Source organism: Sphaerodactylus townsendi, linkage group LG04, assembly GCF_021028975.2.
Source record: "Sphaerodactylus townsendi isolate TG3544 linkage group LG04, MPM_Stown_v2.3, whole genome shotgun sequence".
Taxonomy (NCBI): domain Eukaryota; kingdom Metazoa; phylum Chordata; class Lepidosauria; order Squamata; family Sphaerodactylidae; genus Sphaerodactylus; species Sphaerodactylus townsendi.
The window spans coordinates 154,278,206-154,291,978 of NC_059428.1; the positions used below are offsets into that span (position 1 = coordinate 154,278,206).

At 48.7% G+C, this 13,773-nt stretch overlaps 1 protein-coding gene across 2 annotated transcripts in view; it reads right to left on the bottom strand.

Annotated features, from left to right (window-relative positions):
• Positions 1-2,800: 2,800 nt before the first annotated feature.
• XYLT1 (xylosyltransferase 1) overlaps positions 2,801-13,773 on the bottom strand; it is a 170,880-nt gene continuing 159,907 nt past the window's right edge. For both annotated transcript variants that reach the window (XM_048493210.1, XM_048493209.1), the window contains exon 12: positions 2,801-7,674. In XM_048493210.1, the coding sequence (XP_048349167.1) occupies positions 7,352-7,674 (323 nt within the window). In that variant the 3' untranslated portion in view covers positions 2,801-7,351. The remainder of the gene's footprint in view (positions 7,675-13,773) is intronic.

Sequence of the window (13,773 nt, forward strand, 5' to 3'; positions counted from 1 at the left end):
AACAAATTAATTAATTCAGCCAGGCTCACAACTGCAGGGGAAGGAGGTGGTGGGAATGGACCACGCAGCACCTCAAATCGTGGGTTCGAGAACCCGGCTGGCCACAAGAGGCGACTGAGGATTTCACCTTGTGACCAAAAAGGTTTTTGTTTCAGATTTCCATGGAACGTACACAAGGGGACCCTCGAAAGCTGGAATCTATCTCCTGCCCTTTGAGACCGTACTGCCCATTCCACCAGCTCTGCATCCCACCACCTCGTTTTCCTAAATGTGTGAACCAGCCTCCGTTTTCTCCATCAGATGCCTCCATGAGACGTCTGCAGAGAAATCTCGGGGCCAAGTGGGCAGCAGGCTATTTTAGCTCCACTTTTTGAAGCCTCCTCCATAAGTTCAGGGACAGCCATTGTTCTCGGCAAGCTATCTCTGAGTGCAGTCAGGTTTCATGCATGAACCAGCCCTTGGTTCCGTGGCATCCTGTTTTCTCTTAGAATTCTGATAGGGTGGGCTGTGACTCAGTGGTTGTTTCCGCATGGTCCAAACGTCCCGGTTTGTGCAAGCTTTCCGCACGGTCCCGAGCACTAAAGCGGGCCTGCCCCGGTGTTGCCCCACGATATTTCCCTTACCCTGGGATTTTCAAAAACTGCCAAATTGGCAATTCTTTTCAAATACCCCGGGGTGACCCTCTTTGCTGTGCAAATCCCATGGGAGCAGAACCGGTTTATTTTTCCTGCCTCAAAACAACAGCCAATCAGAACACCGGACCTTGTGCATGTGGGGATGTACTTGCGGTGTAAATACAAAAAGGCCCGGGCTCGTGCGGAACAAACTGGAGAATTACCTCCCGGTCCTAACTCGGCTCCTGGAAAGAAACGGGCAGTTGCATGGAGGGAGAAACCTGGATAAAATAGACCCAGATTAAAAAAGAAAAGGTGGTACACAGATATAATTTTGCAGTGCGGAAATGATCAGTGGTAGAGTACCCGATTTGCATAACAAGGTCCCAATTTGATCTCTGGGCTCTCCAGTTCAAAGGACCAGGGTCCAGGTGACGTGACAGACTCCACGGAGCCACTGACAGCGAAAGCCGATAACATATTAACGGATCAACGCTCTGACTCACTATAAGAACATGTGTTTGTGTGTGTTCACTGCTTCTCTGGCTCTGCATTACATCTCTTTTGGAAAAAAAAACACGAAATGAAACTCAAAAGTCGTGTCTTTCCAGTTTGGTTAACAGAGGCGTAAAAGACCCGAATCATGCAATAATCCTCCCACCCTCACTGCAGCAATACAAAATAACTGAAACCCTCCACCTCTTTTCCTTTGCAGCCGCCCTGAGACTGACTAGATTGATCTAGCTCAGAGCTACCTCAGCTGACTGGGGTGTCCATCAAGCAGTTTCCCCCACCATCTTAAACCTGGGATTTTTTTCCTGTGGAGATGACAAGGAACATCTTAAATAGTCGTCTTAAATAGTCCTTTATGGTCATCTGACGCAGACTACTACTCACCACTTATTGGGTCCTTGAAAAGTATGATGCTGCAGATATTGCTGGGAGCCCTGCCTGTTCTGATGAGACACAAGAGTCCATGCACCTGTTCTCTTGGGTCATGTTTGGGGGAGGGAAAAGAAGACTGGATTATTGTGACGGTATTCTCATTATTTTTTCTTGTTGGGGAGCAAGCATGTATAAGCATTCAAAGCAGTGTCGGGGAGAAGGCGGAAATTCCTCCTCCTCCTCCCCCTCCTCCTGTGCAATAGTCTGCCTCTGAATGACCAGTTGCCGCTGGGACATAGCAACCCCAGCATATCTGCGAGTTCCTAAGGCCAACCTGTGTAGTTTTCAACATCTAGTTTAGCTCCCCATAACAAAGCAGACAAGTTGTACTGAAGAATTCAACAGGGGGAAGCTTCTTTGGCAACACCTAAAATTGTTTTATATCTACGGCTTGCCATTGCCTGACTCCACATCACGACCCTGGTATTCCTTGGAGGTCTCCCAACCAAACAGCTGTATTCCTTGGAGGTCTCCCATCCCATCCTCGGTTAGTGTCTCAAATCTGAGGCCAGGCTGGGGCTACCTAGTTTTAAGTAGAAGCATCATGGGCCTCTCCTGTTCCCTGTTGATTCCAGAATAACTGATTGCACATATAGCCTTAAGAGTTCATATTCAATTAAACCACTCCATGGGCCAGCTGGCGGGAGTGTTACACACAAAAATATAGACACTCTTGTCTTGTGCATCTCAGTCTTGAGTTCTGCTTTCACAATTGTGCCTGAACAGTGGCACCAGACACAGACGGCCGTCCAAGCGACAGTGCAAATGAGGATAATTCAATGCATATTCAGATATACATTGAATTTGCTCCCATGGCCCATCAAGAAATGTGCACCCCAAAGTCTGCTCCTGTACACTAAAATTCTTTGCTGGACCAGGATACGGATTATTCTCAAAATAATGCTGTTCGAGGAAATTTCTATGTCTGTGGAAACCCAAGAGCATAAGTTGCTCTGAGGACATGTACCATTAATAACAGTGGAATCTGGGCCAGGTATATCTTCAAGATGTGCGAAAATAACGTTATTTTCTGATACAGCAAGATAATAAGTCAATACATTCCAAAAACATGCTCATAAAAAAAAAGTTTTCAAGAGCCACCAATCGTTCTCTTCAAAGTGATAAACTCCCCCCTTACCCCTTTTGAGTCCGCATTTTAAAAAAATGTTGCTTCAGTGTATCTGTGAAGGATAAGGTGACGGCTATGTAGGAGCAAACCATTAAAGAAATGGAGACAGAAATCTCAAGGTGCCTTTAATACATTGACAAGGTCAACAGAGAAAGAACGTACAACAGCTAGAACTTCCAAACACAGTTTTTAAGGCCACATTTAAAGAAAGAAAGAAGAAAAATGAAGGAACTTAAGGCTTTTCCTAAGGGCCACTCAGAGGATGCCGTGGCACGAACGCTGAGTCGCAGGAAGTCCAAATGAACAGATTTACCCATAGGGAAATCTCAACTGACAGCTTAAGACACAACCTTTTGTTTTAATCCCAAAAAAAGCCTGGCGATTAACACAGAATAAAACACATTTTGATTTCCTCGTGGGACATTCCAGCAAACAGAAGATGCTGTCCTTTACAAGCAAGATGACCATCTTCCCTCCCCCCCCACCCCATTAAAGGTGATTTCCGATCACAAAGGAACCAAAAGACAAGTCTTTATAATATACAAAGAACGGCACAATGAACTGCGCCAAACCGCTCTGCTATCAGAGGCACCTGTACAGAAACTTGCTATTTATTTGGCAAGATTACAAGTTCTAATACATAATAGTTCTTTTTCTCCTTTCTTTTCTTTTAATTACCAAAATAAGAGAGGATTTTGCATAGATTGTACATTCAGCTCGGAGGAGATCTTTCCGTTCTCGTTTTCCTTTTGGCAGGGAAACGCATTTGCCAGTACTAGTGAGGTAGCACTTGGGTAGCACCGGTCAGCAGAAGAAGGGAACCAGGCCGAAGCGGGAAGAGCGCAGAGGCAGCGAGACAGACAAAATGACAAAGGCGGGACACGGGCAAAGGTGCAGGGCCCTGCCGGTTTGCCCAGCCCTCGAATTTGTCCAGGAAACCAGCAGAGCAAATTGCTCCTGCGACACGAAGCCGTCGAGGACTTCAATGCTTTCCAAGCGAGTGCGGAGGGCCAGGTCTATCAACCACCTCTTGAATCCGCAGAACCAGCAGGAAGAGAATTAAGAATAATTTGCACTGTGAAGAGACGCCTACAGTTTGCTTAATATAACACGAGGCATGTATATTTTAGGGCCCAATGTTCCCTGGCAGATTGCGAACAAGAGGTTCTTGCAAAAGTTCATAGAGATACGCACGCACACACTCATGACACACACACACACACACACAGTCAACACACAACGACTGCCACATCTAGGAACTGCTGACCTGACTTGGGCTCATGAACCGTCCAATTCCACAAACTGAGCTTTCACACTCCCCGCACCACTTGGTCCTTGGAGGCTGCTCACACGATCAGTCGCGAAAAACCAATCAGATGAGATGGTGCATCGGAAGCAGTGCTTATTTGTTTTCAAATAACTCAACACTCAGCCAGTTGGGGGGGAGGAAACCAACATCTCTAAGGAGTTCAAGATCCAGCATGTGCTTCCTAACTCAGGCCCCTGAGTGGATCCACCTCTGAAGATGCCGGCCACAGATGCCGGCTAAACGTTAGGAACAAGATCCACCAGACCACGGCCCCACAGCCCGGAAAACCCACCACAACCATTTGAATCCGGCCGTGAAAGCCTTTGACGATACACCAAATTGGAATCATCAGCGCTCAGCATGCGAATCTTCTCCTCGGGACAAAATCTGTCTGGCCCGGCCGATAGACACAGGCTCATTTGTGGATTTATGCCAGGCGTGCAAAGCCGCCCCTCACAGGTCAACAGACGGCACTTCCACACCACATCACTTCATCCCAGACGCAACAAGAAAGCCTGCTCAGACGCCAGCTCGCCAAGCAAGGAAACGTGCGTGCGTGAATCAATCTTCAGGGACCGCTTGGGTGTGGCCACGAGGGATTCATGAATGGACCCGCCATTGTTTTTTTTAAAGCTGTGCAGGTGAGGCTGCAGGGCAGGGAAAGGTTTCTTGTGACTCAAGTAGCGGCACCGATGCCCCGTGGCTCCCAAATAGGCTTCCCAGCGGCGTGAAGAGACCCACACAGTGCAACAGCCTCCCTGCTGCCGAGAAGCCTCAAAAGGCCGGCTTCAATCTGGATTGCGGCCCACCAGCACAACGCCGGCAAAGGCTGGGAGGGAGCTGACTGATGTTGGCTCCTCTCCCGCCCCGGCCGGCCCCCACTATGCCAGCGGCAGAGGCACAGGGACACTGCTGCAACGTCCGGCACTGCATCTCATCACCGGGGAGGACAGAAGCGGTCACATGGTGGCAGTTTTTCCCAGTGGTGGGATCCAAAAATTTTAATAACAGGTTCCGATGGGGGTGGGATCCAAACAGTGGCGCCGCCGCACACACGGACCTCCAGTCCCTATTGGGCAGGGAGGTTGCTTTAGTAACCCCTTCTCGGCACTCAGAAAAAATTAGTAACTACTTCTAGAGAAGTGGTGAGAACTGGTTGGATCCCACCTCTGGTTTTGCCCCTCCACCAGGGTAAGTGCCCGGGAGAGGCCGAATCCAACGGTGTGGCTGCCCCGCCATTCCTATGGATGGATTCCCCACCCACCCCAGCTCTGGAGGGGGCTCTCGGCCTTCCTTCATGCCATTTCTACCATCTATTATTTCCCCCAGGTGGGGAAAAGATCGTATCCGGTACACTGTCCCCTCTGCGAGTACAAAGTACCTTGCAGAGGGGATTCAAACTGTGAAGTGATGTGGGAAAAATGCCAATTCCCCTGTCCAGTGGTCCCAGAAATTCTTTTTTAAAAAGTAAAGGCTTTGCAAGCACTGGGTCATTACAACCCGTGGAGTGGTGTCATATCACAACGTTTACTAGGTGGTTTGCCACTGTGGTTTGCCACTAGGTGGTTTACCACTGTGTTTACGAGGTGGTTTGCCACTGTCTTCCCCAGTCTTCTGCACATTACCCCAGCAAGCTGGGCGCTCTCATTTTACTAACCTTGGAAGGAGGTAGACAGCTGAGTCAACCTTGATCCGACTTCTGTCGGGATCGAACTCAGGTCGCGAGAAGAGCTTTCCACTGCAGTACTTGCAGCTTACCCCCTCTGTGCTACGGGGGGTGGGGGCGGGGGGCGGTGATCCATTCAAAGAGCCCCCGTCACCACACCTTAACTGGTCCTAAGCTTGACTCAGGCGATGGAATGCTAGATGAAAAGCCATTTATTCTGTCCCAAGAATGCCACGCTGCTAGGAAAATGGGGGTTGATACAGCTGGTTGGATGGGTTTCTCATGGAAGGGTTTTTTTTTTCTCTCTCTCTCTCTACTTCTCTCTCTCTCTCTCTCTCTTTTTTGCATTGAGCAACTGGAATCCCAAGGAATAGTTCTGTACTGAACAACTGTTGCAAGAGTGGAAACCAAGAAGGCAGAAAGAAAACGGGGAATCGGGACGACAGGATATATTTAAAAAGGCCTTTTCTTAATAAAGGCAGCTTTCGTTAGTAAGAGAAGATAATCTCCAAGCTGCACAAGCAGCACCTACTAATTAGTCATTGACTAAAACACAAATAAATACCTAAACTCTCCCCTCCCTAAGCAGCCTCTTTGCTCCAGCCAACCTTGGAATGCTCCGCCTCCGCGCCAGCACAGCTGACATTGCGATTTCAGAAGTCCAAAGCAAACGGTAGTAGCTTCAAACCAAATACTAGAAGTGAGGAAAAACAGCAAGCTCTCAGGATCTCGTACATTCAACCGGACGGCAGCCATCTTTTAAAAGGGAATTCAGCCTTTGCTCCTCGCTCGGTCGTGACCCGAGGATCCATTTGCCCTTCCAACGCCCTGGGCTTAACTCTGATTAGTAGGCACGAGAGTTAGATACGGGCACAAAATGGGGAAGAGAGGAGGTTTCATTTGACGCAATTAACTAGCCGTTTTATCGTTGAGCCCGTAAAAAGTTTTCAACGCCGTCGAGGCTTGCGGGATGGGAACTGAATAGGAGGAAGTGGGGAAAATCTCACGACTTAGGCAAAAAAAGCCTCAACTGGAAATGAAAGCTGGTTTTACAATGCCATGTGAACGTTAACAGAAGCTACGTGCTTCCGCTTCGGATCCCAGCAATTTGCAATGTCCAAGTATTACTGGCATCGAAGCCTGTTGGAGAGTCAAAAGATCTGATGCAGAAATGCACGACTCTCCCACTTGCTACAGCAGCTTTTAATACCGGGCATTAACTCATTCCTACTCATGCATTTTCAAGGTTACCTACGAGTGATGATCACACACACGTATTTTAGGATCAGGCCTCTGAAGAATTTACAATTCAAGGCACCGGGGTGCAGGAGGAAAACGGACCCCTCGTTTAGCAACCGTATCGCCATTCAGTTCTGAAACACCTTCCTTTTTACAAAAAAGGCTCAGGATTGAGTTTTGAAACCAGAGACCTGGGTGTAGAAGGTTAAACATATATTTTAACGGCACTAGCCTTCTCTGCCCGATCTTGATCTCCAATAACCCTATGAAGAAATTTCTGGCATTTTTGGAATTCTCAGCATCCCCGTGAAAGCGAAGTTTCCTTTGAGAAAACGTGTCTGCTTTACAGCCGGCTGAAATATTTCTCAAGTGCAAATGTATCCCGAGTCACGAGAGCGCAAAGTTAAATTCCCTTTTAAGTGTTTCAACCTTTCAGGCGTCACCAGATGCTACCTCAACCGCCCGTCGGGTTTGACGGGGCCCAGCTCAGACTTCGGGTCGGGACTCAGTGAACTCCACGAAGTCTGGCTACAAGCCTGCATGACCGGACACGACGTGGGCCCCGTGCTACAAATGTCCACCGCCGACCACACACTGCCCACCAAGCTGTCCACCCAGTTCTCCAGCTTGGAGCCAATGAGGGCGGCGTTCTTCTTCGCCTGCTCCACGTGGGCGGCATTGAGGGGAATGCTTAGAACGGGGTTCAGGCTTTGGAAGCTCTGCTCCATGTAGGCGTTATTTGGGGGTCCGCCGTGTAACTTCAGGGTTTCATCTGGAAGAGAAAAACAAGAGCACACAAGGGGGATGGTTTAAGAACAGTTATTCTGCGTTGGGGACAAAAACCTTTCAGGTATTCTCTGTTTCACATCAAGATGTTCGTTCGGTCAGTTGAGATGCAGCGGTTTTGAGAAAATTGGATGCTTCCACATTAGAATATAGTCCCAAACTAATAAGAGAATGTTTTGTCGAAGGCTTCTTCATGGCCGGATTCAAATGGTTGTGGTGGGTTTTCCGGGCTGTGGGGCCGTGGTCTGGTGGATCTTGTTCCTAACGTTTCGCCTGCATCTGTGGCTGGCATCTTCAGAGGTGTGTCACAGAGAGAAGTCTGTTACACACTGTGTCCAGTCACTGGGTCCAGACTTCCCTCTGTGATCCACCTCTGAAGATGCCAGCCACAGATGCAGGGAAACGTTAGGAACAAGATCCACCAGACCACGGCCACACAGCCCGGAAAACCCACCAGAACTAATATGAGAATTATTGTTCATTTTTTGTCAGGTCCAGCTCTGCTTGGGCCTGGGGGTCTTTCTGTTCTGTCTCTTCGTGGCTTGCTTGTAACTAGTGAAATGTTATGTCTGTGATGTTATGTTTATGATGTTTTATAATGTTGGGTTTTAAGAATTTTGTTGTTTATACTTTATGATGTTTGACCATAGGATGTTGAATATGTTGCCACAGGAGGTGGTGATGGCTGCTAACCTGGATAGCTTTAAAAAGGGCTTGGACAGATTGATGGAGGAGAAGTCGATCTTTGGCTACCAACCTTGAGCCTCCTTGATCTGAGATTGCAAATGCCTTAGCAGACCAGGGGCTCGGGAGCAACAGCCGCAGAAGGCCATTGCTTTCACCTCCTGCAGGTGAGCTCCCAAAGGCCCCTGGTGGGCCACTGCAAGTAGCAGAGTGCTGGACTAGATGGACTCTGGTCTGATCCAGCAGGCTCTTTCTTATGTTCTTAAGGCCATTGCTTTCACATCCTGCAGGTGAGATCCCAAAGGCACCTGGTGGGCCACTGCGAGTAGCAGAGAGCTGGACTAGATGCACTCTGGTCTGATCCAGCTGGCTTGTTCTTATGTTCTTATGATGTTTGTTATTTAAAAGGTTATGTTTACTGCTGTTCACAATGTTATCTTTACAGTGCTATGTTTACTGCTGTTATGCTGCTATGCTTGTGAGTTATATCCATTATGTTATGTTTATGATATTCATGATGTCATATTTGATCCTATGTTTATGGATGTTATGTTTTTATTGTTATTCTATGAATACATGTTGTCGTTCACTGCTCTGAGCCTCTTGGCGGAAGGTGGTATATAAATTAAATATCCAATCCAATCCAATATGCAAACCTTCCCCCATCTCCCAAGGAAGGGTGTATGTCTGTCATGGCCTTGGGCTAACTCAGGGGTCTGCAACCTGTGGCTCTGGAGCCGTATGCGGCTCTTCCAGCCTTATACTGCGGCTCCGCGTGGCCTGGAGATTGGAGGGTAGCATGGGCGTGTCCCTCCAGCCCTCCAGAGCAATGCTGGAAGGAAAGGTGAGTCGAGGGGCCGAACCGGAGGGGGCTCCATGCGTGACGGCGTTGCTGTTTGCGTTCCCTCCACTCACCTCTCCTTCCAGCGCTGCTCTGGAGGGCTGCAGGGATGCGCCCATGCTACCGTCCGACCCCAGGTTGGAGGGTAGTGTGGGCGTGTCCCTCCAGAGCAGCCGCCATCCCCCACGCCATCCCTGAAGCAACCATTTCCCCTCTGCCCCACAGCATCAGGGGAGGGGGTTTCCCTGCCTGGCGCCTCCGCCTCCCAGTGTTGGAAGGAAAGGGGAGTGGAGGGGCCGAACCGGAGGCGGCTCCATAGATCTTCGGGGCTGTGGAAAACGGGTCCAAATGGCTCTTTGGGTGGTAAAGGTTGCTGACCCCTGGGCTAACTCATAGCAATACCGTTTTCATATTTTATTTTCTTATGTGGGCTATTGTGGGAATCAGTGGGAGGGGGGAAAATCTGAACGGGCCTTGTCTGAGTGTTTGAAGATATATACTGCCTTCAAAAGGTAGAGCGTCAGCTCTTTCTGCAGGTAGAAGAAGAAGAGTTTGGATTTATATCCCTCTTTTCTCTTCTGTAGGAGACTCAAAGGGGCTTACAATCTCCTTGCCCTTCCCCCCCACAACAAACACCCTGTAAGGTGGGTGGGGCTGAGAGAGCTCAGAAGAACTGTGACTAGCCCAAGGTCACCCAGCTGGCGTGTGCTGGAGTGCACAGGCTAATCTGAATTCCGCAGATGAGCCTCCATGGCTCAGGCGGCAGAGCGGGGAATCAAACCCGGTTCCTCCAGATTAGAATGCACCTGCTCTTAACCACTATGCCACTGCTGCTCTTGGTAGGGTCTTGACACAGTCCAGTAAAGCTCTCGAAATATTTCTGAGTCTCAATCACTGACTGGAGTAACAGACACTTACATTTTTATGCACTCCCTTTGTCAAAACCATTATTTTGTGCATTGCTGAACGAGATACTTTGATACAAGAGCATTTAATCCAAAATCTATTTTTTACTTTCGAACAGATGTGGGTGGAAGGGCTAGGTGGGCACTAGGATCCAGGCGGAGGATTCTACAACAAGGTCCAGCCTGTTTTGTTCTGTGCCGGAGGAATATACAATCTACTAACATCTTTATGTAAAACAGAGTATAGCAGCGTTTGGAGGGTCAGGAAAGAGAGAATCAGTGCATGACAATCGGGTATTTTTGTGGAAAAATGCCACCAAAAAAGAAAGAAAGAAAAGAATCACAGGTTCAAGTCACACTTGGGAGAAACAACAGTGAACTGAGAACGTTTGCAGTCAAAACAGTAGGATGAGAAATTCAAAACTATCCTTACACTGCCTCAAATGGAGCTGTCTCACACTGACTGATACGGTGCCAAGTGCTAAAGGATAAATAAGCTTTGGCAAAGGGCCCGTTTTCCCTGTCCGGGGTGCTCAAAATTGCAATGCAAGTACCTTGGGAACTACTGCCAGGTTTTTTTTGGGGGGGGGGGGGGTTTGGCCTATCCTGAGAACAATAAATTGAGCAAGTTTCAGTATTAATATCTCTATTTCAATTAACGTATAAATGGCGTATGATCCTTGGACTCTTTCAGAGGAGAAAGAATAAATACAACTTTCTATGGCACCATTCAGTGAAAGATTCTGTTCATATTGTCTGAATCAAGCGGAGACTCTTACTCATACGATCTTCTTCTGTCCTAAATAGGCGAGCATCAGATATTTGCAACCACGAGTTACGTTGAAAAAAAGCGCTAATTTGCTCAGCCAATTGAGGAATTGCTCTACTTCCAAACAATTAAAAAACCCCAGAGATACTGGAAAAGACTACAAAATTTCTTCTGCAAGTGATTGCCACACGTACTTAAGAATAACAGAAGAGAACTTGATCCTGTTTTAATACTCGTCTATTTGTATATTTTTTGATGCCTAATAAAGGTTATAAGCGGAAAGTCACATTTTAATGGAATAAACATACGTGTATCGAACTCGGGTCGTGAGCAGAGCTTGGGCTGCGGCGCTGCAGCTTACCACTCTGTGCCACTTACGCTGTGCCCAGAAAAGCTGAATTCTGTGACTTCCACCCATTTCTCAAACAGTTCCTTTTTCAGTAACCTCCTCTGCATTATTTACTATTTTGCACAATTTATTCTCATATTTCCTGACCTGGAGGGATTTTTCTTTTCATGGGTCAGGTAAAGAGGCTGTGAGCTGGACGGCCCAGGCTAGACTGATATCGTCCGATCTCAGAAGCTTCGCAGGGCCCACAAGAGAGCAACAGCGAGGTCGTGAAACCAGCATGCATCAAAGGCAATGTGAAAGGGTAGATGAGTGGGGTTTTTGAACTGCCCGTCGGAGACACAACCGAGTGGAAATATTCACGCTGGGCTCCAGGCCTGAAAGAGTCACGCAGGTGTGAAGATTGGGGGAGTCTGCATTTCTCTACACCATCATCATATTTATTTTTCCCAGTTCGGCTCTTGCAAACTTGGGACTGGATGACACAAGAGAGCCCGTTCAGCCCCGCCAAGATACACACTGTCTCCGGCGCAAAATGCCTTCATTCAAGCCCCTCCTGAGCCTGTAAAAGCCACATTACTTTCCAGGGGCGGTTGGCAGGCCAGGAATGACATACTTATGTCTGCAATTCGTGCCACGTCACCCGTGCCATCCGCAGTTTGCAATTAGGCCGATCTTTTCAAACCTCCAATGTGCCCTGTTTTAGCACTGGCTGCAAATCAGTGGGCCGTTGTCTCCGAGCCCAGACATCTATTTGGAATTTGGCTTGAAATCTGAAGCTTCGGCTCCGTACCAGCCTGAAACGCACAGGCCCATTCCCCAACGATGCCAAAATTCCTCATAACAAAACACAGCCATTTTAACGCACCTCGCTTATGAAGGCTATGGTTTATATCTAAGTCCATTTCGCTTAGCCGGACGACTTGAGGGCCATCCAGCCCCATTGCTATAGGGATGGACCGGGGGGGGGGGGGGGGGGGGGCTGCCAAGGACTTGAGCTAGAAGCCAACACGATGGTCCTATGGTGTAGTGGTTAGAGAGTGGCTTCTGCCAAAGAGTCGGCACAAAGGGGGACGGAAAGCCGGATTGAAGGAAAAGTCATTTGGTGACGTTTCAAAGCGCTTTTAAAAAAATAGTTCCCTCTTTGGTGTGTTACGTACCTGGGGGCTTTCCCCACTTACCTTCTGCTGCGCGCTACTCTGGGAAAGTAGCGCGGGGTCCAGTGGCGCTCCCCACTTGCAAGGGTGGCAACCACGCAGCTGCCCCGACGCTGCCACTCTTGCACCCCCTCAGCGCGCGTCATTCCTGGCGCTGAAGAAACGGCACCTTTTGATGACCCCGCGTAGAGCACAGGGTCGTGGGGAGCCCCGAGAGCGTGCCAGGAATGACGCGCGCTGAGGGGGCGCGAGAGTGGTGTGCAGCAGAAGGTGAGTGGGGAAAGCCCCCTGGAGAACTTAAGGTGGAAGGAAGAAGGAACCAGATATAGGCACCTATGAGGAACATACACTGAAGGTGGGAAATAAAGAACATTGCCTAAGTAAAGTCTGATCTCATGAAATTGCCCTATACCAAGTCAAGGCATTGCTCTGCTTAGCTCAGTATTCTCTGCTCTGATTGGAGGCAAAAGGTGACCCTGACACCCTGTTTCTCTCTGAAACCCTGTAATTGGAGAAGCCGGGGATTGAATCTGGATGACGCAGTGCTGAAAGCAGACCCTGTGAGTTTCTTCCTCTTATGAGCTTTCCTATCGCCGTAGGAGTGAACCTTATATCTCCAGCGATGTTGATGGATTACTCCATCAGCCCCTGCCAGCATGGCCAATTGGCCATGCTGGCAGGGGCTGATGGGAATTGTAGTCCATAACATCTGGAGTGCCAAAGGTTCGCCGCCACTGGCCTATCTTATATGGAGTCAAGCCACAGACGCATCCAGCTTCAAGACCGCCTACCTTGACTGCCAGCGATTCTCCAGGTCTCGGGCAGAGAAGGATCCTCCGCCCCATCTGCTGCTAGAGACCCAGGGACTGGCTCCTGCACATGCTCTATCACCTCTCGCTTTCCAGGGCATAATGGGTATATTCACTTCACTGAACTTATCCTCACAATAAGGCACAGTTTGGTACCATGCTTGATGTTGGATTGTGCTGGGAAATCGCCTGTTTTGATTTTCGGGGCAGAGATGGGGCTTGCGGGAGAGATCAGGCATGAAACTCCCCCCCCCCTTCATATTTTTTTCCATTTCATAAACTTTTGCAACCTTTATCTCCCTCCCTGCTGCTGCTTTGAACCTCTCTTCCTTCTTCCTTTCATCAAGTGCTCCCGACCCATCGGCAATCACAGTGTGACATCGCCACGTTACCGAGAGCAAACAAAGCCGCTTGGAAAAGTGCGTGACACCTCCGGAATACCTTTGCCGTCTATCTTGAATGTCAGAATGATTTCATTCCCTTTTGACAGGACCCTCCCCCGCAAACACTGGAAGAGAGGGCCCTTTTCAGTACTGCTAAATAAGCTCACAAGACATGCCCTCCTTTTTTG